The sequence below is a fragment of the Ipomoea nil genome, unplaced genomic scaffold (assembly GCF_001879475.1).
Source record: "Ipomoea nil cultivar Tokyo-kokei standard unplaced genomic scaffold, Asagao_1.1 scaffold1932, whole genome shotgun sequence".
NCBI lineage: Eukaryota > Viridiplantae > Streptophyta > Magnoliopsida > Solanales > Convolvulaceae > Ipomoea > Ipomoea nil.
In genome coordinates, this window is record NW_017618360.1 from 1,233,945 (window position 1) to 1,261,693 (window position 27,749).

Here is a 27,749-nt window from a genome sequence, read left to right on the forward strand (position 1 = left end):
AATCACTCCGGTCACCGGAGATGTTAAAACATGCCGGAGTCACTTTGGATATTGATGATATATAATAAGGAACGATAAGGAACTTAAATTAATAGATGTCTTGACAGTACATTCATCACCATTCATCCCATGGACCACAGCTATTCACAATATAAAATAAATGAATGCATTAACTTACACTCCCATCTTACAGCAAAACTCACCACCATAAATTTAACAAAATTCACTATATATAGAGATAGTCTTGCTTGAATAAGTATTTTGACAGCAAAATTCACAGCAGATATGATCCTATTTCAATTAGTATTTTGATAGCAAAATTACAGAAAAATAATTATTTTCACAGCTTACAAAAAGGATTCAATAACAAGAACAATTATTAGGGAGGAAAGAAGGATTAAGGATTAGGGTACGAATGACATACATTAATCAGGCTATTAAGTTTAATAATGGCATCCGGCGACCAAAGTGACTCCGGTGTGTTTTAACATTTCTGGTGACCGGAGTGATTAACTTTGGTAGTAAAACAATAGTTGTAGGATGAGTTTTGGTAAGAATTAAACATGTGGAAAAATTGTCATTTTGTTAATACTCGTGGGATGAAAATTGGTATTTGCTCTTTATTAAAATGTATTAATATACTAATAGAGTCAATAGTATTTGGAAAAAAAAAAAAAAAAGTACTAATGTTAATACTATGATTTGAATTGTTTTAGTGTTTATATAATTCAAAGTATATTATAATTGTCACTAAAATAAACATTTGCAACTTTATAATAACGCTATTGTCTAAATAAATACTACTTTTGATTTAAATTTTTCTAAGTCTTCTTAATTCTATTTTGGGTATCATTGTTATTGTCTTTATCTTCAGTACTTGTCCGTTTTTTTTTTTTAATTATTGGTAATGTGTCATGTGAAATTGGGTTACTGGTGGTAGCATAGAGGGCAGCGTCATGCAATGAAATTATGATGTAGGAAGTTTTAGATTTGCCTTACTGTGTATATGATTGAGATCTTAGTTGTACTATGAACTCTGTATCTTGCAAGCGCTTGTTGATATTTGGCAGTGGTAGTTTTTTCCCATACATGTTTCATGAATTGTGAGATGTGTGTCGTAGATTATTATGTGAAAGTATTGACTAAAATATTAATATTTATTATATTTGTATAAAATACTTGATAAATAAATATATATTACATATTTTGTATTAATAACTGTATTTTGATATTTAATTACAAGATACTGTAAAAAGAAGTCAATGAACAATGTAGTGAATATAATTAATTAATGATTTTGAAGGTAACGAATCTTTGAATTGTAGAAAATAATGATAATATAACTAATAAAATTATATCTCTTTTTTTATTTTTTTTATAATGAATATTTTTTTTAAAATAAAGGCATTATAGACATCTAATTCTAAATTAATTAAATACATGTGTATTATTTTTAGTTGTAGCTACTAATTTATTTAATTTAATAAGAGAAATAAAGTGGGGTACTTAATTTTCATCTACAACAATAAAGTTATTGATTTTTTTTTATTTCTATTCGTTGTTGAGACAGATTGTTATGGGAGTTTGTCAATGACAATTGCTACAATTGTTGTCAATAAAGGATGATAATTAATAAATAATTTGAAATATATGGTTACAATAGATATTGATATATTAAAAATTAACTTACAAATTTCTTCAGAAATTTTTATGTATTGATAAAATTATGAGAATGATGTGTAAACTTGTTCAATTTGAGCCCAGTGAGATGTCAACATTGTATTCTTTGGAAAATGGTCTATATCCTTTTAGAGTCCATGTGTAGTTATATTTTTTATCAACAACTTTGTAGTTAGGTCGTGCAAGTCTGACAATGATGTAAGAACAATTTTGTCCGATAAAAAATAATAGTACAATATCTAAAAACATAATAAGTCTCAATCAAGGTTATACCTTTGATTTATGTCCTTCTTTTTGTATGCTAATAGATGTATACATTTTACTTTAAATGTTGTACATTCTAATGTTAATAGACAAAACTACCCTTACACCGTTACTTTTTAATTCTTTAACATTTATAACTACATCATTATTACAATACACCTATATCTATCATACTATCATATCTTTTTCCTATCCTTTAATTATCATTTTATTAAAATCATTATATAATTAATTTAATGAATTTTTTTGACAAAATTAATTTAATGATTGATTATATTTGAATTAAATTTCTAATGTAAACCATATATGTGTTTGTACAAAATGCATATATTATTTGTGTATATATAATTCGATTATAATTTTTAATTATTTGTATTTATCAATGTTTTAATATTGGGCATGAATTTTCGCGCATCGCGCGTACAAAATGCTAGTTTTTAAAATAAAGTACAATTGTACCATTATAAAAATACATACAAAAATATGAATACCATAATGACCTAAACCATTCCAATAATGCAAAAGCATAATTGAAATATTGAATCTTGTTCTAAATAATTAAAAGAAGATTACTTAAACGTTAAAAAATTATTAAAAAAAAAAAAACTTAACCTAATTTTTTTAAAAAAAATTCAAGAAAATGATTTTCAAGGTGCCTGATTTAAAATCTTTGATACTCAACTTTGAATGCTATGTATTTAGTCGGGCTAATTATTTGACCAAAGTTTATGTTAAGTTTTACATTGTATTTTTTTAACATATTCGTAATATATGTTTAATAATTATGTCAACTCGGATTGGGATGAAGTTTGAACCTAAAACCTTTCTTATAGAAATTAATGAGTAAGTTAAGAATAATAAGTAATTAACAGAATATTTTGTCACTAAAGTTTATTATAACGGAATGTGGAGTTATTTAAGAGAAGAAAATAATATAATAGAAGGTAAATAATGAAAATAATAAAAAAAATACTAAAATCAAAATAATATGAACCACTAATTTCAATAAACAATTACACCATCATTTTTTTATTCCTGTTAAGGGCCTAACATTATTGACTCTTATTAGATTTGTAGATATGATAGTGATAAATAATTACGTAACATTCTATATTTCATGTTGTGAGTGAATCGAATATCTACTAAATCTACTATATTATATATATATATTGATAAGAGTTAATAAAGCTAAGCTTATAACAAGAACTAAAAAAATGTTTGTCTAATTATTTGATAAAATAGATAGTTCATATTATTTTGATTTTATAATTTTTTTTCTACATTACCTCTATTATACTACACAATACAATACAACTCTTAATATATTAAAAATATATTATTCGTGTAATAGATATACATTATTTAATAATATGGTTCGTAGAGTTGTGACTGCTCCAAGGACCTTAAATACTACTCCGTACAAGTATAAAACAATAGCCAAAGTAAGTCCAATTTCACAATACTTGATGAGACAAGAGACTTGATTGCCAGCCCCAATACCCCTTCTCCAAGCCCAAGCCAAGCCATTACTTCAATTCTCTCCTAGCCCACTAATCCTCCCTCAGCCAAGAGTTGTTATGCACAATGGTTATGCCATGGAACGGATGGTGAATATGGTCCCAAATCGTAATGGTGCCTACAGCCACCGTTATTTTCTACCAATCTTTTTTTTTTTTTAATTAACAGCGCGATTTTTCTTCTTCATATTCACATTTTGCGATTTCACTTTCTCTTCGCGCAAATTTCTTCAACACTCATAAATTATGAAATGTGCAGGCATGGATTTATGAATGTGCAGTTATGAAATTATAAATTTTCTTTTTTTTTTTGAAAAAAAAAAATTCTGTTATAAAATTATGAATTTTCTGTTATAAGATTATGAATGTACATAACATTCATAATTACATAACTGTAAATTCATAATCTCATAACAGAAAATTCATAATTTAATAAATGTAAATTCATAATCTGAACATAGAATGCAAAACGTCGTTAACAGCACATTAACTATTTTTTTCGGGTAAAAACGATGCCGGTTGGCACCGTGTTCACCAAGCATGGTGAACACGTTTCCACGGCATAATTTGCCGCCTATACAAGGCTGAAGACGAGAGTTATGCCGTGGACCCAATTTCACCTTTTAAGGTGAATCCGGATTAAAAAACACAATTTATATATTGAATGTTCATAATTTAAATATTGAATGTTCATAATTTAAGTATTGAACATTCAGTATGTAAATTGTGACATTCAGTATATAAATCGTATATATTTAGACATGAATCCACCTTGCAAGGTGGACTCGACCAGGTCTACAATAATTTGCCGGCTTAAGAAGCACCATTACTCATGTTGTGCAAAAATAAGTGTTCAATATATTTATATAACATTCAAATGATAATTATATTGAAGAGTTATTAACCATTCTCGAAATGTTTTTGAATGTGTGATTAAAATTAAAACAAATGTAATTAAAAATGTAGTGTTTCTAAGGGTGTACAAATATGAGAACATCTTATGAATTCGTAAAGTTTTTTTTTTTTTTCCCTCCTATTTACATTTTAGGGTATCTTTAAATTTTTTGAGTTTTTACTGGTGACTATGAAAGAAAAAATGGGAGGGAAGTGAAAAAAATAAAAAATAATTTTTTATTTTTTTAAAAAAGTACAAATTTACGCGTGTAATTCGGGAGTTTTTGTAGTTTTTTTTTTTTTTTTTTTTTTTTGGTCTGAGGCCCACAGATATATGATAAAAATCAGCTCCTAAATCTTTTTTTTTTTTTTTTTCATATAATATATGTTCTCAAGAGCATCCCCAATAAGGGGATCTCCACCACATTTTAGAATAATAAAATTTCTTGGGGTAAATTTTGACAAATAGGTGGGGGGAAATCGTTGCTTTTGGAGCAAAAGCAGCGGTTTGGAGCAAACCGTTGCTTAACCAAAAACAGTGGATCTGCTAAAAAAATGGCGAATCCGCTATTAACCAAACATGGCCAAAATGGTGGATTCACAAAAAGTTGTGAAAAATTTAAAACTAATGAGAAGAATAGATTTTGTGATTGAGTAAGATAATGGATAATGATGTGAATGTAGGAGCTCATAAAAATCTGGGGTAAAAAACTCAACTATTGAGGATGCCCAAAAAACTGACCAAACTCTATTGATGAAATAAAGTTGGACTTTTCCATTACTTTATTACTTCTGCAAATGGTAAACTTGTATCATTGGCCAGTTTAAACTCTAAAAAATCACTTGTCATCTAAACTGATATAGCTTGTAATCAAGCTTCAAATCTGGCCGCCACCACTGGCTGAGCTTGTGTGCCGCCACTAAATCCGGCGAATGGTTCAAGTTTATCGTAAGATAAGCAGAAGGAATGAGGTGTGACGGCTCGGAATCCTTCCCGCTTGCACTCATAATCATGCTCCTTACTGAGTTCCTCGCCGCAAACCGCCCAATTTCTCCGGCCCCGGCCGCCACCGTCGTCTCTCTGTCCTTGAAGTAATCCAGGTATTCAGCGCAAATGGGATCAGACGGGTTGATAAACAAGTACGGAATCCATGGGAACAGCAAGGTGAAAGCTTCATCGTCTTCTGCGATTTTCTTGTTGTGGACCACAGTACTCATCGCGACGGCCATTCCGGCTTTGACGACGGTGTGGGCTAAACGAAGCCCATGCCGGAGTTTCTCGTTCTTGATTATATGTACCGGCAGAGACACGAACGGGGGATTGAACAGATAGGTTTCCAAATGGTGACCCATTTTCAGTACCATGTTTCTCCCGACCAGCAATGCGATTGCGGATCCTAAGGAATGCCCGGCCAACCAGACATCCTTGGCGCCGGCCATGGAAACGACAGCCTGGACCGCCTGAAATCCGACGTGGGCGCGGGAGCTGTTGTGGAGGGTGTTGTCGATGCACTGGACATCGAGTCGGAGATCCGACTTAGTGAGCGTTCCCCGGAACGCAATCACGTGTTTCGGCGGACTCCCGCCGCCGCCGCCGCCGGACGGCAGGTGGTGCTGCTTGGAAGAAATGTGCGGCGAGAATTCCAGGTCGTATATAGCGCCGAAGATTGTCTGATCTTCCTGATCTACCAGCACCTGCCTTAACTGGAACCCGAAGAATTCCCACCAGGAAGAATCAGGAGCGCCGCCGCCGCAGTGGCGGTCTCTTTCGAGATTGTACGCTCCTTGCACTAAGCACGCTGCGACGGAGCTCCGGTGACTGGAGTTGCTCCTGCAACAACACAGCAATAGAAGAAATGAGCTGAAAATGTAGCTGAAAGCTGGAAAGTTATAAGCTAGAAGCTGAAAACCAAAAATATAAGTTATAAGTTTCTAAATAAGCTCTGTCAAACATATCCTTAACGTACCAATCAACAGCGCTAAGATGTAAAGGCCCGACGTCTTTGAAAATTCCTCTCTCCCACGCCATGGATTTCAGAGCTCCCTTCTTAATTACCTCCTCACCGGATCGGAGACGAGGACTCTGTCACATACATATACAGTAGATTACAACTAAGCTCTGGTCTGGGAAGAAGACGATTATATACCCGGTCAAGGGGTTACGCGTTTTACGTTGACTCTCACTCTCAGTCTCACCAATATATGGAGTTATTGAAACGTTCAAATTAAAGTGTACAAGTTGGGTGCGATCAGAAGTGCAAAGTCAATGCTTGGTTAGGGTTTAGCTGCTTGGCATTAAAACCGGTAGGTCAAAATGAAAAGTCTAAATATATAATATAATTTTTAAAAATTACAACTTAAGTCCAATTTTGATCAAGTTTAACAAATAAGTGTGACATTATTAGTGCATAATTAGAGCAACTCAACGATTCAATCAAGTATTGATAAATAGCTTATCAACAAACCCCATTATTATTAGGTTTTGGTCACACGCAAGAACGATAACAACTGTGGTCTCCAGAACAAACAAAAAAAAAAAAAAAAAATGTCCGGTTGTTAATTTGAGACTAACGAAGTAATGAGCAGTGAAAAGGGAATTCATAGCTGCAAACAATGGTGATGCAGAAATTTTTGAGACGGTTCGTTCAGAAAAACCAACAAATCCGTCATGAACAGAAGAATGGTCAACCATAGAAGAAAAATCCGTCATGAATAGAAGAATGGTCACTCATAGAAAAAACCTAGCTAAATGATACCATATTTGAACTGAATATTCTAAAATTAATCTCACATAATACAACAGAATAAATACAATACAAGAATTACAATAAGACTAGAATACGACCTAATCTTACTCCAATACATTGAGTTCCAATAGGTAACTACGTATTTGTTTAAACTAACAGTACAATTTTAGAAAGGCCACTTGATAATAGAATAAGTGGCAACTAAAACAAAGTTGATGAATTCTTACCTATTTTCTTGAAAGTCAACACTAACACCTAGATCGGAGCATCGTGCAACTTGCATAAATTTTAACGAAAACCCCACAAGATTAATAACCAGAGCTACCATAAGGAGCCATCATGCAGATGTATAGTATAGCTAGGTAGGTGGCAACTAATTAATATTCCCTTGGTGGTTGATTAAACAAAATACTAATACTATATATATATATATATATATATATATATATATATATATATATATATATGTATGTATCTATTGCGGGAACGATTTCCCAAACCCTATGAGCACATTGAACTATATATATATCGCTGTGGTTAAAAGTCTTCATATATATCATAATGTAATTAAAGGTGCACTCTAAGCTAGCCTCTAGCTAAACTAATACGGAGTAACTTATTGTGTGACTAGCTATACCAAAAGCAAGAGAAATCCCAGCTCTCTCTTTTCTTTTTTGTTCCATGTCAAAGAGAAGGACGAGATAAGTAGGATTGTTAAAGTGGGTTGAAGTCTGCGAATTGACTCACATCTACTCCATGATAGGACAAATTAGGGCTACAAAAAAATTGACGGTTGAACTTGTCAACCTACTTAGAGCGGACTAGAATTGCATGAACTCTAGTCCGCGGGCCTAACAACCTGACCAGCAAAAATTCATTCAAAATTAGGCCCGTTATGGGGCGGGATGGGACGGGCCGCTTTGACCAGGGATGTAAAAAAGGAATTCTATTAACTACTTGTTCTGATCAATCTAGGATAAGCTTCTTGAGATTGGTTATACTTCGCCGTTAATAAATGAAAGAAGGGATATGATCTCCATGCATGTTTAACTGAGAAGCTCTTTAGATCGATGGAACAAATTAAAAGATGTATGTATGTATATATAAGAGAGAGAGAGAGAGAGCTAATAAACCTGATGATTATGATATCACAGTGCATCAAGGTAGCTGAGAGATGAGAAACAAACCATCTACGTACGGCGGCATTATCGATCATCGGTCTATACTAATAAGAGAATGTGGATGAGGGCATGCGGTGGCAACCGCCACCACCTCCACCGTCCTCCGCCGCCGAAGGCTCGGACGAAGAGATGGCTGCGCAGTGCAGCGGTGGATCGGAGGGGCATTTGAGATTAATGGGCAAAAGGTGGTTGAAGGATCGATGTGGAGACGCTACCGTTCCGGCCTTGAGATCAATGGAAATACACTACGATATGCTGTTTTCTCACCAATATGTGGTTACGCACGTGCACTATGGTGGAACTGGACAAAACCATAGTTGGTTAAAGTAATATGGAGGTGCGGGGAATCGAACCCCGTGCCTCTCGCATGCGAAGCGAGCGCTCTACCATATGAGCTACACCCCCTGATGGGTTTTGGATTCTACATAATTATACAAATCTAATATATTCAGCGTGTTCTTCATGGCAATCAATTCACCAAGATGATCATGTTCATGGCACGTGCCGTGATGTGAACGTCTGAATAGTTCAAGCATGGTTTGGTCTTGCCCTTCTAGTTCCAGCTTCACAAGACAAAAAGATATAAAATTCACCCTGAGGTTAATTTGTGGTCAGATCAATAATTAACTTAAATCTCACTTTTAAAGACGTACAATATTTTAAACTTCACTGAGAACTTGAGACATAAATTATATCACATAATAGATCAAGGTGCCAACCAATAAGTTGGGTTACAAGTGTGTACACGCTGGGTTGAACCAAGACAAACATGATTAGATGGTGAAGTAAAACCATTAACAAAATGTTAAATTTGACAGTGTTCATTTTTAACAAGTAAAAAAATGACATATGAACACTCTTATTTTATCTATAACAAAGAAAGGGAGTAATATAAATCATGAATCATTTTTTTTTTAACAAATCAAAATATGTCACGTAAACATGAAATAAATTAAAATTGATGATATATGTCATATCAGAATACTTCAAGTAATTCTCCAATCGATGAAATGTCTGAAATCACTTGAGTAACTTGAAATTTAGAATATTGTATGCAGAGATGAAACATCTAAAAATATAATTAAGAGTATGGTAGTGTAAAGAGCAAACCATTCCAAATTAAAGGAGGAGTCCACCAACCCAAGCCTGGCCCGCACGGACATCACCATTCACCACAAACTAAATCATATGACGACACGTCCCGCAAACGACCGCGCCTATCAACTTGGAATGTCCGATCCGGTGTGTCCCTCTCCACAAAAAGTGGAATAAGGTTGTCACTTGTCACATTATCAATATCGTCTTATTCCGGGCCGGGCAGTTTCTTCCTGTATATTCCATCCGGAATTTTTTTTTTTTTTTTCCAGAAACCCCGATGTGGATTACTTAGAAAAATCACTATCGTAATATTATGGGTGTTTGGTAAATAGTTGTTACTTGTTGACTGATTGAATTAAAGTAGTTGATAGCAGTAGTTGGTTGTAGAAAAATGTTTAGTAAATTAACTGTTAGCTTATAACTGATTACATGCAAAATAAATTTATCAAAAAGTTGATCAAAAAAGTTACTTTGAGTAACTTTTTGAATTTTAACATTTCGAAGCAGTAAGTTATTACAAAAATTTAATTAATCAAACACTCATATTGATTGTTTAAACAAGTCAAACAACTAATAATTCAAATAAGCTAAAATTGACTGATAAACTAATTATGTTACTCTACTTTTCCTGTTGCTTCAAAAAACTAACTATGTTACCAAACAGGACCATTAACTTATGATTATTTCTAGATAATAAATATACGTTTGAATTTTATCACCCTATCCCGACAGATAAAAAATTCATCCTACATTTTCATTTTATTTTTTTTAAGCAATGAGACAATTTGCAAATTGCAATCAAAGGCTTTGGACCGTGCGAAGGTTAACAATTTGGGCCACCTAACGTGGTGCTTGGCCTTGGTGTCAATTATTAGTCTTTATAAGACTCAAATTGAAAAGGATGGATAGCGACCACAGTTATAAACATTCGATTAATGTTAATTAATAGTTTACTTTGTTAACTCCTTATAACATACACTAATTAGGTATAAAAAAAAATACCCGAAAGACCAAAACAAATGAAAAGAGATCGGGGTCGATCGTTAGCAGTTGACAAGGAACTTGATCCTACCAAAGGGTTAGCAGTTGAAGGTTGCAACTAACTGGTAAAGAAGCCAATTGCTATAATTGAATTTATTCTCTATAAGCATGGATGTGCAATTAAGATATGTCACAGCCTCTCGACCTCTCACTTGCACTCATCAACTATGTTCATTAGGTGGCCACACGAGATACATTACTTTCGTTTAACTAGCTGTCTACCAATTTTGAGCCAACCTCAACAATGATTAAAAAACTAATTATACTTCAATAGAATTGTTTGCAAAACATTAATGGCCTCTTTAATATGAAGTGATAGGAATACATTTGATAGGTTGGAGTTACAATGATTTTAAATTAAATTTTCGAAAATAATATTATAATAATAATAATAATAATAATATTGTCTGAGGTTAAGGTAGTATTATTGGTCAATCACAAAGTTGTCTTCATGTAATCAAACATCCTCGATTGGAACAGGACAATTAACAGAACTACGATTTCATTGGCAACCATAAATCATGATTAGATTGTCATTTAGGCTTCTGTCCATTGTTAATTGGGTTTGATAGTCATAAAATACTTCATTAATCGATATGTGAAGGGACATTTAAGAAAGTGCGGTCCTATGATGTGAAATAGTGTAATGGATGCATTTTGTAATTCTTTTTTTTTTTTTTGAAATAAATACATTTTGCAATTCTATGTTGTGCACTTTGCAAAGTTTTGAGCACTTTTATATATTTTTAGATACATGGTCGTTTGGTTCACGGAATCTTGAATTACCTCAGATAATATGATTACTTTTAGAAAGTTATGTAAGACTAAAGAAATGTAAAATTAACAAATGTGTTTAATTCAAATTGTATGAATATAATATTAACTTTGTTTTGTTGGAGGTTATATTATATCAATTACATAAATCTCATCATAGAAAATGAAACGCGTATAAATAATTCAATTTTAAAAATGTTTTAGTTAATTTGCAAGTTTTTTTTCTCATAATTCAGAATTTAATTAGCTTGGGAACCTTCTTGATTAGTTCTGCATCACGCTCTAGAAATAACTTCTGAAGTAAATTCACATTCCAGTCCATGGCTTTTTGGTATATGAGTGAGTTAATTGTGATTCCTCTATCATTCTATGGAGCTGCAGTAAGGATAGATGAATTGAGAGTGTCAAAGCCAAGGGTCAGACCATACCTTCGTAAATCGTTTATGATTCTTCGACACACCCACGGGTCAGCAGAGTTTGTGCAGACAGGATCGACTTAACTTCAATTATCATATATAATCTTGTATTGATATACTTTAAAATATTTAATTAAATATAAATATTGAGCATTGGCTCGGCCATCCACACAATGCTCGTGTGAAACTAGTATTTCCCATATGAGTAATATAACTTTTTTTTCAAATTAACATTATAATTATAATATATTATCATAATTTTTAAAAATAATAATAAAGATGACCGGTTACTCGGTTAGTGAATGATTAGTACCATTAAATAATATTATTTAATTCACACTTTTTTTTTTAAATGTAATATGATTATATGAATTCAATTATATATACAACACCGTAAAAATTTTTGTATTTATTATTGATGGCGTCCCATATTGTGTGTTTATGCGCGCGTGAACGTGCAATTTTTTTTCTTTTTACCATTATATTATAGATTAGTTCTATCCTAATAATCGCCTTTTTTTTTCTTTTTGAAATAATAATCGCCTTTTTTTTTTCTTTTTGAAATAATAATCGCCTTTGGTTTTTCAAGTTACGTTGAAATTCTTTGGGATGAAAAGTATGCATTAATTAAGGGATGAGAGAAATGAAAATAATTAGTGCTTTCCTAAAAGCAGGCAATGCATGGTGGGAGCTGAGCTTTGAACTTTTGCCTAGCTGTTTACAAAAATATAATGAGTGGGGTGGGGGTGGGGACGAGGGTGAGGTAGGGGAATGTTTACGGTGTTGATCAACATCAGTGTTTTTTGAATGATGTAAATGTTAGTAATAAACAAGTTTTTTAAGCAGAAAACAAATAATGAAAATTGAAAAATTTTAAAAACAGAAGATTGAAAATAGTTTCCCATGAAGTTAGTAAACGATTTTTTTTTTTTTTTGAAGATTAGTAAACGGATTTTATCTGTCTCAAACTTTAACCATATGTGAAAATTAATAGTGTTTCAGTTGCCACTATCTCCAAAGTGCACATTTCTCCTCCTAATTTTCCCACCACTTAAAAGTAAACATAGAATATCCTCTTCCCCTTAATGCATTTTACATCACAAGTTGCAAAGTCCATATTCCCTCACTTTGAAATTAAAGCTATTTGACCTTAACTTACACTCTTCCTAAATTGGAATCCCCTAGCTTGCTATATACCCTATGGTGGTTTGATGTTTGGCCCTAAAATGACGACTAGCTTGACTTACTAAATTGATCCAATAAGATATTTGTATGCCTTAAAGTAGTGTTTTACTCGTGAAAACAATTGAAGTTTCAACAAACGTATAAGTTGAATATAATGATGCATTCCATGTTTCAACATGCACTTTTATATGGGTCACACACAACATTTACACATAATCATGATCTTTTGCATGAGTTAATACTAAATTGAATGATACGTTTCGTCTCAACTAAAAGTCTAAGTCGATAGTTGAACTGCACATTTATTATTTTTATATGTGTAGTATGCTCAACAATACAAATACACTGAAACATTCTATTTTGAATATAAGAATTGTGTTGTATATATGTATTTACAAAAATAAATAAATAAAAATTGAATGTACGTTATTGATCTACAATTTGACTGTCAACATGACATGATACATTTGATTCACGATAGTAAGATATAGAGAGATAATAACTACATACTCTCTTTGTTGAATTTACTAGTGTTGTCACGACTATATACTCATGGTGATTAGAGCAATCGATACACATTTCTTATTAATCATAGAATCTCAGCTCGTCAGAATTTTCTCATATAAAAATTCAAACTCAACAATTGAGTTGTGAACAAATGAAAATCTAATTCCCTCATCTATTTAAATTTGAATCAACAACCAAACTATAATAAAAATATCCACCTCTAATTAGTAATTAAACATGTCCATATCAAGCTTGAATAAAAATTTCAAAACCTCATCAAACAATGGACTATTTACACTTGAATCCACATATAATTGTGCATTTCTATCTTAGTCCCCAATAATTGTATACAATAATGTATAACATTCTTTATATGAAAATGAGTTGGTATATTAAAAAAAAAAAAAAAAGTTGCTATTTATGTAAAGGTAGCAATGTAGGTATGTTGCAATTTGGTAATCTTTTTGGGAGAATCGTCTTTCCATTTCCCAAGAATTATTGAAGTCTAAGCCATAAGTTTCTGACCTTTGCATGATTGGGAAGAACAACATATGAAGCCTGACATTGGAAAGGGTATATACAAAAGTATAAGTCCCAAAATTTTGGTGCACCAAGTTGCAATGTGGGAGAATATGACTCACCCGCTTTCAGGGCCCAACTTTGAATATTTTGTTCCCACTGGATCACATAATCTTTCGTAATCCATAAATTGTACTCCATTTATCTTATTTTATGTGTCTTTATTTGATTAACAATATTTAACTGAAGTTATTTATAATTTTATTATGAAAAAACAAATTAAATAGGCCACTAAATTTATCACTTTTGTGCAACTGAATCACTGAACTTAAAAAGTAAACCGAAATCAAATTGAACTATAATGTTAAACCGAATGTTTTCTAATACCGATACTGAAACTAAAACCGAAAAAAATTGAACCGAATCCCGAAACGCCCACTCTAATAGTAACAACCCAAATAACATAAACACGAGGAAATAAAAATTAAACTTGATATCTTTGTGTACATAAATTATACTAAACTCACTCGATCATCTTAATCAATGTCCCTACTAGAATTCGAACATATGACCTCTCAATTAAGAGAACTACTTAAATTTTTTTTTGAATGCTACTAGCTCTATTAGATTGTAGTATCTGTTCATATACTTTCTCAACCTACTGAAACACAAAGAACTAATAACGCCTCCACTAAGGCTCGTCCTGGTCATTGAGTTACAAGCTATTTCTCCCTATCAATATATCTACCAAAAATGCTCATCTCTTCACTAATTTATTAGTTGTCCCATGGTTGCTGCACTTTTGTCCACAAGATATCGGACATTCTACACGCGCTGCAAGAGCGAGTGAGATTGTAATAACAGAAACAAAATGATTACTGTTCACAGTCCTGTCCACAAAGGGTGAAGTGACAGAGTGAGAGCCAAAGATTTTAGGTTATGTGTCAATCAGCAGTATGGTAATAATAAAAATGGGGCATTTCATAGAACAACAATCGAAGTGATTAAGAATGATGAGAGAAAATGGTGGACAATTCCATATCACACTAATAATGATGTTGATGATGCCCCTTTCACACTTTTGTGTTCATTGAATCATTCACCCATATAAATACTTTCGGATTAATTTCACTTTTGGTCCCATGACTTTTGAGTTCTTATCACTTTTGGTGCACAACTTTAAATTTTTTCAATTTTGGTGCCTAACTTTGTTATTTTTATCAGTTTAGGTCCTTCTAGCCAAATTGACGATAAAATATTTCCAGATTTTATATTTTAGGAGAAAAATCGTCATCCCATGGAAAGATCTTCAATATTTAAACAAAAGAAAAATCATATTAAGAGGAAAAGAAGAGTTTGTCAATGGTCGAAACTATAAATCCCATAAATCTGTTTGGTTTTTGGCCATCTTCCCCATTATTCTCATCATCAAACATCTATAGATATGATACAGTGATTTTGTTTAGATATTGAAGATGTTTCCTTGGGATGACGATTTTACCCCTAACAATATAAAATCCAACAACATTTCGCTGTCAATTTGGCCGAAATGACCAAAATTGATAAAAATAACAAAGTTAGGCACCAAAATTAAAAATTTTTAAAATTGTGCATCAAAAGTGATAGAACATCAAAAGTCGTGAGACCAAAAGTGAAATTAATTCAATACTTTCAAACACTTGTACTACGTTGTAGTACAACTCATTTAACGAACTACTATCGTGTTGATTAATCATTAATTTTAAAAAGTGATTGATTATTAGACGAGGAGGAAAGAAATTATACTTTATTCTCCCTTCATTAAATTAGATGACAAGGTAGATTCTTGTAATCTTGTTTAAATTTGATGAGAAAGAGAGGATGCCCAATTGTTATATTATAGACCACGGTGCATAATCGATTATGCACCGCGGCCCATATATGGCGCCGTTTCTTTAAGTAAAGAAACGGTGCCGCCGTTAGAGTTAACGGAGTCCGTTTGTTTGGTGTATTAAACATCAACTGACACTACAGTATATCCAAACCGACACTGCAGTTATATCAAAATGATACTGTAGTTATAGTGAAATGAAACTGCAGTGTATATAAACTGAAACTGAATAACATTTCACATATTTGAGTGTATATTGTACAATGAAGCTGTAATTATATCAAAATGATCATGTAGTTGTGTTTTAATAAAACTATAGTGTATATAAAATAAAATTAAATAACATTTTCACATATTTGAGTCTATAAATATCGAATGAAACTATAGTTATATCGAAATGAAACTATAGTTGTGTTCAACTGAAACTGCAGTGTATACAAAATGACACCGAATAACAGAGTTACTTTTTGTAAAAGGGTGCGAAACGGCGGAAATAAACACTGTTAATTTTCATTTTAAAAAAAAAAAGACGCGCGGTGCATAATCGATTATGCACCGCGGTGCATAATATAATTTGCCGAGGATGCCCGTATGGGCCAATGACTTAAACGAGCCTAGTTGAGTAGATCCAACATATCAATTATTCAATGATTGCTGCCCAATCGATCAAGTGTGGTTTATAAGTTCATACTAGATTGACCAATGACTTAAACGGGCCTATGAGAAGTTCATACTAAATTGACCAACGTTTGTCACATAACAAAACTAATTGTGTCATTTGAGAAACCTACACCACCAACTAATTGATCATCCATATACACCAACTACGGTGTGACATGTGAGACTCACTTGTCACAACCCATCATGGCACTAGTCGTAAACTCGAGTATAAATAAGGCATGTTTTGCATATGTAACGCATCTATCTTGTGACATAGTGTAATTGTAGACTTATGCTCCGGTCTAATTTACTTCATTATAAGTAATGTTGTGTCCTTTGAGAATGACGGAAAATCTTTTTATCTCTTTATAATTAATCAGAAAAAAGTCCTCTCAATACACGATTTAATAATAACAACATTTGTGATAATAATGTCATGTAAGTTTTAAGTTGAATATTAATGTATGAAATCAAGTGAGATTACATTGATTCAATGTAACCGCACTTTACTTAATATAATAAATAATTAACAAGTAAAAAAAAAAGTAATTTATCAAAAATTATTTAGTTGAATTATAATCTTACCTTTTTATTTTTTGCCAAATGAAAATTTTCACCTATTTCCTCTCCACTAGCTGAAATTACCTTACACTCTTTTGCCTTGGTTTTTTCCCCTTTTCATAAAATTCATAAACTATGAAATAATATCATTATAAAACCCCAAAAAATGTTTAATTCATATTTCATGAATTTGTTGCTCGCATGGACAGTTCAATTGGTCACATGAGTGAATTTTGAGAATAATGACATGGGATCAAGAGTGCTCTTTGTACGCAATAAAAAAATGTCTAGCCTCTGTATTCAGTCGAGTTATCATAATTTACATAATTTCAAATGCTCAGTCGAGTCGGAGTTGGGGATTCAACCTTTTAGAATAATAAATTATTATTTGTTGTATTAATTAATTGAACAGCTCAAGAACCAAACAAAAATATATTCTTTTTCAGATCCATTACTCTCCATCTTTCCCCCTCTGTGTATTGCTTTTCCGTTGTTTGTCTTCTAGCTCCCTTTGACACCATATAAAATGTCCCTTTTCCCATTGCATCTAGTCTCTCATTCAATTCATTTGGCCCAGAGAGAGATATATATAGAGAGAGAGAAATGTATGCAGAGACTGAGCTAATCTTTCCTTCCTTCCCGAGCTTTCCTCAAGAAGTTCAACAGCTTGAAGAGTTCTATTGCTCTCAGAAACCCAATGCTCCAATGGTGAACACTTTATCCTTCCGCTGAGATTTCCCTTTTCAAATTTTTACATGCTCTTTCATGCTTTGTTGTTCACTCAGCATTTCTGTGACTAATTTGAGCAAAAGATCTGAACTTGCATAATGAAGTTCTGATTGGGTTTTTGCTTCTGATGTTTGGGGTTTATTGTATTCGAATCTTGATCTTTAAACTCTAAAATTTTCACATTAGAAAGTAAAATCTTCAATTTTGGGTTTAAGGGTTTACTTGACTAGCTTGTATATGCTGTGAGCTTATTTGCTTTCCCCCAATTTCACCATGCATAAGCAGAGAGATATGGAGTGAAAGAACCCAAAATGGTATATTCCTTCTTTCTCTGCTAGTCTGCTTGACTTGGGGCAAGGAAGAGAAGCAAAAGTTGAATTCTTTAGTTCAATTTATTTACTATAAATGATTGTGTACAATATTCTGTTTAGTAGATTATTTATAGAAAGCATCTCAATTCTCTTTTGTGGGCAAGATCATGGAATGAAAGATATTACTATCACAGTATCATGACCATCAGTTCCGTGTGGACTCTTCTGTTTTCCATTTCTTCCCACCAAAAAGACAGGTGGCTATGGCTTCCTGTTTGCTTTTGTGTTTCTTTTTGATACATTAGGTTTTTCAAGTTACGTCAGACTAATTCTAACCCCAGAATCGTTGTAGGAGGTAAATCGTGAGTCGCCCTGTCAGTCTCCAGGTTCCCACATCCCCTGCCTTTTTGTCGCTTTTGTGTTTCTTTGATTGTTGGGTGTTGGATGAACCCGTTTCTTTCTCAAGGATTCACTTTCCACCGCGCTTAAAGAACCAAAAAGATTAAAAGGTTGGAAAGAAGTGAAAGAAAGGCTGACCTTTTTGGTGTTATAGAAGGGGAGTTGTATAGTGGGGCTACAGAATTAGAAAAAAGGTTGTTTCTTTTTCAAAAGTTACAAACTCTGCAAGAGAGGCTGAGTCGGACAAATTTCTTTTAGTGCGATTTTTGTGTGCTTGGTGAAAACTTTTGCTTACTGTTTGTGGTTAAAGACTTAAAGAGATGCCGAATTGTCTTTCCCACCTTACTGTATAAGTTTGTGAGGATTGGACGAGTTAAATCTGCATTTACCTTGCTCTGATCTTATCTTTCTTGAAATGGCCTGCAATTACAGCGGGATATATTGTCATGGTGTTCAGTCTTATTCGTCTCGAGACTTCCTAGTTGTGAGTGCAGTCTTTTTTCCTTCATATCTGGGGATGGGTATAAGCAGTATTTCCTGGGTATTGTCCGTGTTAAATTACTCTTTAGTTGACAGATTTTGATGTCTAATAATTCGTTTGTAGTTCAACTTTAATCCTGTAGTATACTTGCAAGTTGCAAAGTTCATAATTAGAACAGTAGAGGTGTTTTAAAACAATTTTGTCACTTTCCTTATGTGGCATGGCTTCTCGACTTTTTTAATCATATATCCTTATTGGGGCATGCACTATACAGGCATCTGCTATATCAGAATATGACCTCGGTGGAGAGGGGGACCTCTTCAATGTTCCAGAACCGCTTATTGAAGAACCACTGTTGGATATTGATCCAATGACAGCTGCCATTTCAATGATTTCTTGTGGAGATGATGTCATGTCCCATCAAGGACTCAGAATTTCAGACATCGAATCATCATTCGAGAATGAACAGCTCTTCAATGACGTTTTCTATGATTGCAAGAAGGATCTTTTGGGGAGCCCCGAAGTTCTAGATGTCAAGATTCCTATTGCTAATACTGACGAAAGATTGGCAGCAGAGGAACTTTTGGCTCCCGAGGGAGTGTTTCAGAAAAGTGGCAGCTCGGAGTCTCTGAGCTCCATGGAGTGGGTTCAAGGGGCGCCTCCAACGATGCCGAATTTTCTCGCTTTTCCCGGAATGGACTTTGGCGCTGTTTATGGTATGAGGAGGTCATACAGTGAAGGCGACATAAAGGTTCAGTTTAATTACTCATTGTAACTTTCATCAATTCTCAATCCCGGTTTTAAGTTATTTCGAAGGGCTTTCTTGACTATGCTTAGGAGTAGATCTTGAAACTTAGTTTAAAAGGATTTCCTACGAGGAACATAGCGTATATTGGTTGTTAGTTCCATAACACGACGTCTAGAAACTGAGAAATCTATAGACGTTTCTGGCCTTTTCGACAGGATGGGTCTTCCTCATTGATACTGAGTTTTTGTGACAGACTCTTGGCAACGGTAACGTGAGCCTCATCCACTCTCCAAAGGGACACCAGCCCATTATCAGCAGCGCCATTTCTGAAGACCGACAAGAGAAGCTTTCCCGATACAGGAGCAAGAGGAACAAAAGGAACTTTGGCAGGAAAATCAAGGTACCTCTTAGGATGTTCCATCCACTTATAACACGAGTTTTATCAGCCTCGGGGAAATAGCACACACATAGTAGTGAACGAAGCAAGATAAACAACGTGCTTCTAATTCTCGTTTTTTATGGACAGTATGCTTGCAGGAAAGCCTTGGCTGACAGTCAGCCAAGGATCCGGGGAAGATTTGCGAGAACAGAAGAAGCAGCAGATGCATCATCCAAGAAGCATTGACTGTTTTGAGTCTCTCTACTAGCAAGAAGAATGTAAAAAAGGGTATTATTAGTTACTGCTGCAGAAGCAAGGGAACGAGGAAATCTTGCGATACAGACAAGTACAACGCAAAAAGAAGAAGAAGCTAAGCTTTACGCGGTATCTGCTCTATAAACCGTGACCTTAAAACTGCAAGTTTGTTGTTCTTTCATTAGCTGCAATGATCTTAGTAGAAGCGTAATCCAAACTAGGGCTGTACATATAGTGTATTAGTGTTTGTTGATGAATATGATAAAGCAGTAAGTATGTTGTTTCTTTGCTTTTATTCTTGTTGTTATTCGTCCCACATCGCTTAGATAAACCAAGGTTGTAGGACTAATAAGGCAGGGTAACGGAGGACTGAACAACTTGACCGCGGGGCGACGTGAGCGGGTTGGGTCATTCCGTTACGGTTTGGCCAGGCCCAGGAAAGTCCCCGGGCCGCTACTGCAGAGATGCAGGCTCGGAAACGAGTTCGCTTCACGGGCTGGGTTCTATCTCCTTGCGGGATGGGCTGAGACGAGTGTGGAGCCTAATGGACTCTAGCCGGAAGCGCCTTGGCCAGTAGACAGTTATTCACGTGGTCCATCTGGACTAACTGAACGGGGCTTACGACCCTGCGGTCCCCCTTTCTTTTAATTATAGTTTCGCTACTCAATTAAAACAACTGAATTACAGCGTGATATTTAGAATGCATCAGGTCAATTATCTTTTGCTCCAACTGAAGATCAAACCTTCAAACCTGTGACCTCTCATTTGAGAGCGTTATTTCATACCACTTGACCGCAAAGTTTTTGACTAATCAATTATCTAATCGAATATATTATTGTAGAAAAAGTAATTAATTGGGTAGAGTATGATTCTTCCCTAGTCCATGCTCATTATTTGGTGGCAAAAAAAAAAAGTTGGCAACCTTCTTCTGCGCATTTGCAAATAATCCAAATTATTTATCTACAATCAATGTTGCAAAAAGCGACGACCCTGCGGTCCCCCTTTTTTTTTAATTATAGTTTCGCTACTCAATTAAAACAACTGAATTACAGCGTGATATTTAGAATGGATCAGGTAAATTATCTTTTGCTCCAACTGAAGATCAAACCTTCAAACTTGTGACCTCTCATTTGAGAGCGTTATTTCATACCACTTGACCGCAAAGTTTTTGACTAATCAATTATCTAATCGAATATATTATTGTAGAAAAAGTAATTAATTGGGTGGAGTATGATTCTTCCCTAGTCCATGCTCATTATTTGGTGGCAAAAAAAAAAGTTGACAACCTTCTTCTGCGCATTTGCAAATAATCCAAATTATTTATCTACAATCAATGTTGCAAAAAGCGCTAGACAAGCGCCTGAGGGCGTCTAGTGTCTAGGCAGTCGAGTAATCTTTATATATCGTCTCCATTTTTTCCACTCAAGATTGTGAGTTGTTAAATTGTTATAATCCCTTAAACTAGTCAACTGCATGTGTTAGATGGTTAGTTGACTACATGGTTGGAGGAATATAGAAGATGAGCAACCAAACAGATAAAATAAACCACTCGACCGAGTTAAACTCCCAACTCAAACCACTCGACTGAGTTGAGAGTCGACTCAGCATAATTAGACATCGACCCGACCAAGTTAAGCTCTCAACTTGACGCTTAGTCGACCGGCCAACTAAAAATCGCCTATGGCTGAAATCACTTCAGCCTAGAGACGCCTCGTTAGAGCCTAGGCGGCAACAACACGGTATACAATTAATTTATTTTATACATTTAATAATTATATTAAGTATATTTTTATAATAAATAAATAAAAGTACATGATACGGAGTATATTAACTATGAATAAATAGTATATTCTCGTACCAAGTGGCTTGTAGTCCACTGGTATCCGATTGGCCCCTTAAGTGGGATGTCTTAGGTTTGAGCCTTGGTGAAGGCTATGTGGGTGTCCCCTTCCTTTGTAAAAAAAGAAAAAAATAGTATATTCTCGTAATAATATTTTAATTACATATCCATAGGGCACGGGGTCGATTGGTACGCACCAAAGCACTGAAATCTGAAAATGGTAGAATTACTGGAGCTTTTTTACCAGCGCAGAAAACGACAGAATGGTTGGAGGGCGTGGGAAGCGCGGGGACGGAGGATGAGATATTTGGAAGGGCGGAAGTTGACCTGCGCTGAGCTCGTGTCGAGAACCTTTACTGCTTATACGTGCACGCAATTCTCACACTTAGCTTCTCTACACTACTACTGACAAAACGGCGTCTCGTAAGTCCTATTTATGCTTCATCCATTTCTCTTCATCTTCTCCGTCTCTTTCCACCATACTGTAAGTGATTCGATTCTATTACTAATTGCTCCATCATAATAATCTCAGGCTCATATTTACCTGATTATAATTGTCATCTTGTTAAAAATTTTTATATAGGCGTAGAATTGGATATGTATGGCGTTAATTGGTGTACTTTCGAGTCCGAGAATGGAGTCTGTTGAGCTCCGATGCTTTAGTCTAACGAATTCGCCGTTTAGACGGAATCCTTTGCCTTTGGATCGGAGAAAAAAAATTCCGATTCGTTTGAAGAAGCTCGGGATTAATACTACTTGTTCGCTGTCCAGCGAGGCTTTGCCTATGGTGGATTCTGGCGGGAAGGACAATCTTACTGGCTCTGCTTCCTTGGAGGATGATTTAAGCCATGTAACTAAGTTTAGAATGTCGGATTTTAAGATTCGTAACCGTGTTAGCATTGGCTTTGGTGGCAGGGTATGATCAACTAACCTTTTTAAATTTTTATTCCATTACTTCACTGTTTTAAGTGATCATCTTGCTGCAATGAAGCATGAGACTTTTGAAAGCAGTATTTGCATTTATTTTTATCTTTATTTCAGGCCGGTGAACTAGTTTTTGAAGCAGTGGTGAAGGATCCAAATAGGTGCATTATTTTTCTTTTGTTTTGTTTTAAAATATTTTATTTAAGTTTAGGATATATAAAAGTTTTGTGCTAATTGTATTATTTCTCTTTGGTTTTTGTAATGGAAATGCAGTCCATTGTATAAGACTAGAGTTGTGCTTCGGCAACACTTCAGTGCTCAAGCAAAGCGTAGAGGGAGAAGGGCAGTTGAGGTTTGTGAAGTGTATACATTTAATGGTTGGGATGAGTTATTGGAGCGAGCCTTATGAATGTAATAGTAATGTTGCCATTGTCTTGTAGGTGTTAAAGAGACTAGCTCATAGGAAACTCATGTATCATTCTTACTCAATGCAAGTTCATGGCTATGTGTGCTCGTCAACAACTGATGATAGCAGTTCATTTACCCTAGTCCATGGGGTATGCTGCGTTCTATGCTAAACCATTTTAAAATGTTTGACTTCAAAATCTTAAGATTTTCTAAAATCTCTCTCTGGATTCAGTATCATGGGAGTCTCTCTTTGAGACATTGGCTTCAACAATCTGATTGGCTCTCCACGTTAGAAGCTACTCTTGCCTTGGATGAGGAATCTGTTAGAAGGGTGGGAGATGATACAGTTGGTGGCCCAGCAGTTTCCAGACAGCTGCGACTCATTCGAATTTTGATGAGAGATCTCTTGATTGGTGTATGTATATTCTGATGTATCAAGTCTACTTCTATATGCTTTCTTCCCTCCCCAAAAGAGAAGACAATTTTTTTCCCATATTTTTGCACTTTATGATCACTCTTTATTTGTTTCAGGTAAATTACTTGCACAGTCATGGATTTGCTCATACAGAATTGAGGCTTGAAAATTTGCATATTAGCCCAGTAGATAAGCACCTTAAAGTGAGTATCACTTCTTTCTTGATGTGCGGTCATAGAATTAAGAACCTGCCATGTACTCTTTTATGTTGCCGGATGATTTGACAAAATGAGATCATGCAAAGTAGCATACACATTCATCATTCTAGGATGGGTTCATAACCAAATCTTCAATCATAGGACACAAAAACATGGTTTAGATGTGCTGTGATGTAAATGGATTTAAAAGTGTGATGTCTGCCAATAGTATGGACCTCTGTGTCTTAAGAGTTCCTACTTTTTTTCCTGACCAGGTGGGTATATTGGGGAATGCCTCTGATTTTTATGAAAGTGGACTTGAGGATACCACATCATCATATGGTAATATGGATAGGCGAAAAATGATGATTGCATTTGATATGAGGTATGTTGTAAATTTGCAATACTGAAACATGTCTGATTTAAGTTAACTGGTTATCTATGAATTATTAACAATCATTCCCTGCTTCTATGTGCGCCAAGGTGTGTTGGGTTCATCATGGCAAAAATGGTACTAAGGGAGCTGATGGACCCGCTGAATTTTGCAAAGTTCAAAGCATTCCTTACCAAGGTAAACTTTGTTTGAGCTTTGTAAGTGCTGTAGAGTCTTGCCTTCAGCCATACATAACTTTTTTATGTGCATGTCCAGGCAAACAACCCATCCTGTCTGCGTGAGTTTATGCTACATGCTTTTAGCCGAGATTCGTCACCAGGAAACTTTGGTATACAGGTAGGAAGTTTTCTCTTAAATTGTTTTGGATGCATTAATTTCCCATATGTGTACTGATATTTTATTTTTCTTGTAGATACTTGACAGGAATTCGGGTGCTGGTTGGCATTTACTATCCTCACTCCTTGCAACAAATCCTATGGAAAGAATAAGGTATGTTAAATTTGCATGAATGAACTTATTTAAAAAATAGAGTTTTCTGTTTCATATAAAAGGCAACTCAAATCATGGAAATCATTTATTAATGTTACTGAAATTACTTTCGCAAGATACATGCAATAGTTCTCTCACTTCTCTGTATAAGTTTTATTTCATTATCACTGCCCTGTTAGATGTTATTCAAACCAGTGTGCTGAGCATAGATGAACTTTTGCTTTGCCTTCTAATTCTTTAATATAGATGTTGTTATAAATATAGTTAATTGAACTTCCCTTGATGTGCTTGCTCTAGATTCCTGTATCAATTCAAACCTTCTTAGCTGGACTGTTCCTCTCCCGTCCTCCACTGTAAAACAATTTTTACTAATGAAGAATTTTACTTATCTTTCTAGTTGCTTAAATGCTTTGAGGCATCCATTCTTATGTGGACCAAAATGGCGGGTATACCCATCTATCGAGTTGATTAGATGGAGTCTTGGTTCAACTGCTGTTCGAATCACAGAGGAATACATTTATGCTCACCAGCAGGTTGTTTATTTCTAGAGTGAGGCTTTTATATTCTCTTTTATCAGGAAATGATGCTGACCTTTTGTGTTCTTCTGATCCAGCGAAATAGGCTCGCACATTTTATTGAACTCATGGAGATCTTAAATCCTCATTCTAAACCTAAGGTATTTCAAAGTAATGAGCTAGCTTATCTGTGATAGTATGTTCCATGGCATTACTTATCCCATTTTATTGAATACATGTAACTTTTCCTTTGGTCTCTTGGGAGTTGAGATGCTAGACTGTAGTTTATCTCCATTTTATTTTTTTGAGATCAAGTGGTGCTAGAAATGAAATCGCAGTCTACTGACATGCAGCATTGGCTGGAAAAGCTTCCTGGGAAATGGCGTCTCTTATACTGCACAGGCAAACACATAGGGCTAACTCTCCGGCAGCCTTCATTTCGCGTGCTTATTGGTGACGGGCACCTTACCATATCCAAATCATCAAAACCCAAAACAACATTTTCAGTCTCCTCCCACATCGGTTTCAGAGTTGTGATTGGAAAGGACTGGCCTCACGACAAGTCTGGCGTCAATGGGGCATTGCAAACAGGCACTTCTTTCACACTGAGAGCCGGTAGGCGGCTGTATCTTACAGAGGAAACTACCACAACGAAGCTACCCTCATCATCAACACAGGATTCTCAGGCTGCTTCTGTACAGAAACGGCTATCCAGTAACCAGTGGAGAAAAGTCGTTCCTATAAAGGAATTCCCTTCGAGCCTCCCCGTAACCAAACTGATATCAGGCGATATTGAGGTGACAATGTCTCTGGACGAGCCGCTAGTCCGGAATGTAGAAATGGCACAGAGGGTAGTTCAAGAAGTTAGAGTGCAAGTCCCTCCTGAAATGTTTGATCCTTCACAACTTGTCTGTGGAACGTACGTAGATTCAAGGTTGCTCGTTCTTCGTAGTGTCAATGGTTCTGCTCTCCTTTTCACAAGATCTTGTACGCACGAAGAATTGTGAATATATTTGTTTTGTTAACTTGTAAACAAATTCGTTAATACTTAATAGATTAGCTTATTAGAGCATCCACATTAGTTGGGGAGAATGGGGATAATGTAAGAGTGATTAGAATAGAGAAAATGGGAGAAAGAAAAAAGGAAAAAGAAAAATTAAACAAAAATAATAGTATTTTCATTTACTGTCAGGCGCGCCCGCGTGTGTAGTGGGCACAGAGGTAACAGACACGCATGACTGTCACGCATGGTTAAAGCCTGCGTGTGTAGTGGGCACAGAGGTAACAGCCACGCATGACTGTCACGCATGGTTAAAGTTAATGGTGGCCCCACATTTCTGAAATCTCCCTACATTTGCAGAAGTATTCCATTTTTCTCTTTCTTGCTTCTCTCTCTTCCACATGGCATTTTAATCTGACATTATTCTCACATTATGCATTGGTGTGGTTGCTCTTAGCAAGATTGCAAGGATATTTGTGGTATCAATTTTAAGGACCGTTGGTTGGGGCCCACTTTTGTTATGTCCAATAGTTAGGCTATGGATCAGGGTTCACCTGGTCTAAAATGACACAATTTGCGTGTGCGAAAATAACGATGTTGTTAGTAGCATTGTTTTTGCAGTCGATAATTTTTTTTAACAACTCAGCGAGTGAATAATTAATTCTGTAATTATAAATATAGAGTTATGCAATTGTGAATATTGAGTTTTGCAATTTTGTATATTAATATTTAAAATTATGAATATTCAGTTTTAAAATTGAGAATATAGAGTTCAAAATTGTGATATAGAGTTATGCAATTGTGAGTATTGAGTTCTGTAATTTTGTATATTGATATCTAAAGTTGTTAATATAAAATTCGTAAATATAGAATTCAAAAATTAGGAATATAATCGGGTCCACCTTGCAAGGTCAACCTGGATCCACGGCCTAATTTGCGAGTCGTTATGCTGTGCAACCGTGTGCACCATGCATGGTGCACACAGTTACAAAAACAGCGTCGTTTTGACGTTTGAATTATATATATATATATATATATATATATATATATATATATATATATATCAGTTTCGGTTGCTGTTAATGGCGTTATGTTGTGCATAATTTGAATTATACACCCATAATTTCATAACTATACATTCAGAATTGCATAACTACACATCCATAACTTCATAACTATACATTCAGAATTGCATAACTACACATCCATTAACTTCATAACTATTTTGCATAACTACGTATCCATAACTTCATAACTATACATTCAGAATTGCATAACTACATATCCATAACTTCATAACTATACATCCAGAATTGCATAACTACACATCAATAACTTCATAACTATATAC

General features: G+C 34.7%; 3 protein-coding genes and 1 non-coding gene across 9 annotated transcripts; 2 read left to right on the forward strand and 2 right to left on the reverse strand.

Moving 5' to 3' along the window:
• Positions 1-5,109: 5,109 nt before the first annotated feature.
• Positions 5,110-8,413, reverse strand: LOC109194049 (GDSL esterase/lipase At4g10955-like). Of its 2 annotated transcripts, XM_019344902.1 has the most exons (3): positions 8,236-8,413; positions 6,323-6,438; positions 5,110-6,186 (listed from the first exon to the last, which is right to left on the reverse strand). In XM_019344902.1, the coding sequence occupies exons 2-3, from the start codon at positions 6,382-6,384 to the stop codon at positions 5,202-5,204; spliced, it is 1,047 nt and encodes a 348-aa protein (XP_019200447.1). In that variant the 5' UTR covers positions 6,385-6,438; positions 8,236-8,413; the 3' UTR covers positions 5,110-5,201. The 2 variants fall into 2 exon arrangements, with proteins under 2 accessions (XP_019200447.1, XP_019200446.1); XM_019344901.1 differs by lacking the exon at positions 8,236-8,413 and having other exon boundaries at positions 6,323-6,545.
• Positions 8,211-20,511, forward strand: LOC109194050 (zinc finger protein CONSTANS-LIKE 9-like). Of its 2 annotated transcripts, XM_019344903.1 has the most exons (5): positions 8,211-8,226; positions 17,490-17,622; positions 19,109-19,585; positions 19,836-19,982; positions 20,109-20,511. In XM_019344903.1, the coding sequence occupies exons 2-5, from the start codon at positions 17,518-17,520 to the stop codon at positions 20,205-20,207; spliced, it is 828 nt and encodes a 275-aa protein (XP_019200448.1). In that variant the 5' UTR covers positions 8,211-8,226; positions 17,490-17,517; the 3' UTR covers positions 20,208-20,511. The 2 variants fall into 2 exon arrangements, with proteins under 2 accessions (XP_019200448.1, XP_019200449.1); XM_019344904.1 differs by lacking the exons at positions 8,211-8,226; positions 17,490-17,622 and adding an exon at positions 18,109-18,837.
• On the reverse strand, positions 8,616-8,688 carry TRNAA-CGC. Its single transcript has one exon. It is a non-coding gene; the product is annotated as a tRNA-Ala (tRNA).
• Positions 20,512-22,269: 1,758 nt separating the features above from the next.
• On the forward strand, positions 22,270-26,948 carry LOC109194046 (probable plastid-lipid-associated protein 14, chloroplastic). 4 transcript variants are annotated; one of them, XR_002056372.1, is made up of 15 exons: positions 22,270-22,540; positions 22,640-22,972; positions 23,098-23,141; positions 23,254-23,332; positions 23,421-23,537; positions 23,621-23,803; positions 23,920-24,006; positions 24,276-24,385; positions 24,484-24,571; positions 24,650-24,730; positions 24,807-24,883; positions 25,281-25,416; positions 25,497-25,559; positions 25,752-26,462; positions 26,852-26,948. XR_002056372.1 is itself a non-coding variant. In XM_019344896.1 (15 exons), the coding sequence occupies exons 2-14, from the start codon at positions 22,658-22,660 to the stop codon at positions 26,403-26,405; spliced, it is 2,034 nt and encodes a 677-aa protein (XP_019200441.1). In that variant the 5' UTR covers positions 22,270-22,540; positions 22,640-22,657; the 3' UTR covers positions 26,406-26,454; positions 26,852-26,948. The 4 variants fall into 4 exon arrangements, 1 of the variants encoding a protein (XP_019200441.1); XR_002056370.1 differs by having other exon boundaries at positions 26,855-26,948; XR_002056371.1 differs by having other exon boundaries at positions 25,752-26,458; positions 26,851-26,948.
• Positions 26,949-27,749: the final 801 nt, after the last annotated feature.

Excerpts from the sequence above, each read along its gene's own strand:
- LOC109194046 (XM_019344896.1), top strand. The coding sequence starts at position 22,658 with ATGGCGTTAATTGGTGTACTTTCGAGTCCGAGAATGGAGTCTGTTGAG. Across the intron at positions 23,804-23,919 it reads TGAGAGATCTCTTGATTGGT|GTAAATTACTTGCACAGTCA; the intron begins GTATGTATATTC and ends TATTTGTTTCAG. Across the intron at positions 24,884-25,280 it reads AATCCTATGGAAAGAATAAG|TTGCTTAAATGCTTTGAGGC; the intron begins GTATGTTAAATT and ends TTATCTTTCTAG.
- LOC109194049 (XM_019344902.1), bottom strand. The coding sequence starts at position 6,384 with ATGGCGTGGGAGAGAGGAATTTTCAAAGACGTCGGGCCTTTACATCTT. Across the intron at positions 6,187-6,322 it reads CATCTTAGCGCTGTTGATTG|GAGCAACTCCAGTCACCGGA; the intron begins GTACGTTAAGGA and ends GTGTTGTTGCAG.
- LOC109194050 (XM_019344903.1), top strand. The coding sequence starts at position 17,518 with ATGTATGCAGAGACTGAGCTAATCTTTCCTTCCTTCCCGAGCTTTCCT. Across the intron at positions 19,586-19,835 it reads ACAGTGAAGGCGACATAAAG|ACTCTTGGCAACGGTAACGT; the intron begins GTTCAGTTTAAT and ends TTTTTGTGACAG. Across the intron at positions 19,983-20,108 it reads ACTTTGGCAGGAAAATCAAG|TATGCTTGCAGGAAAGCCTT; the intron begins GTACCTCTTAGG and ends TTTTATGGACAG.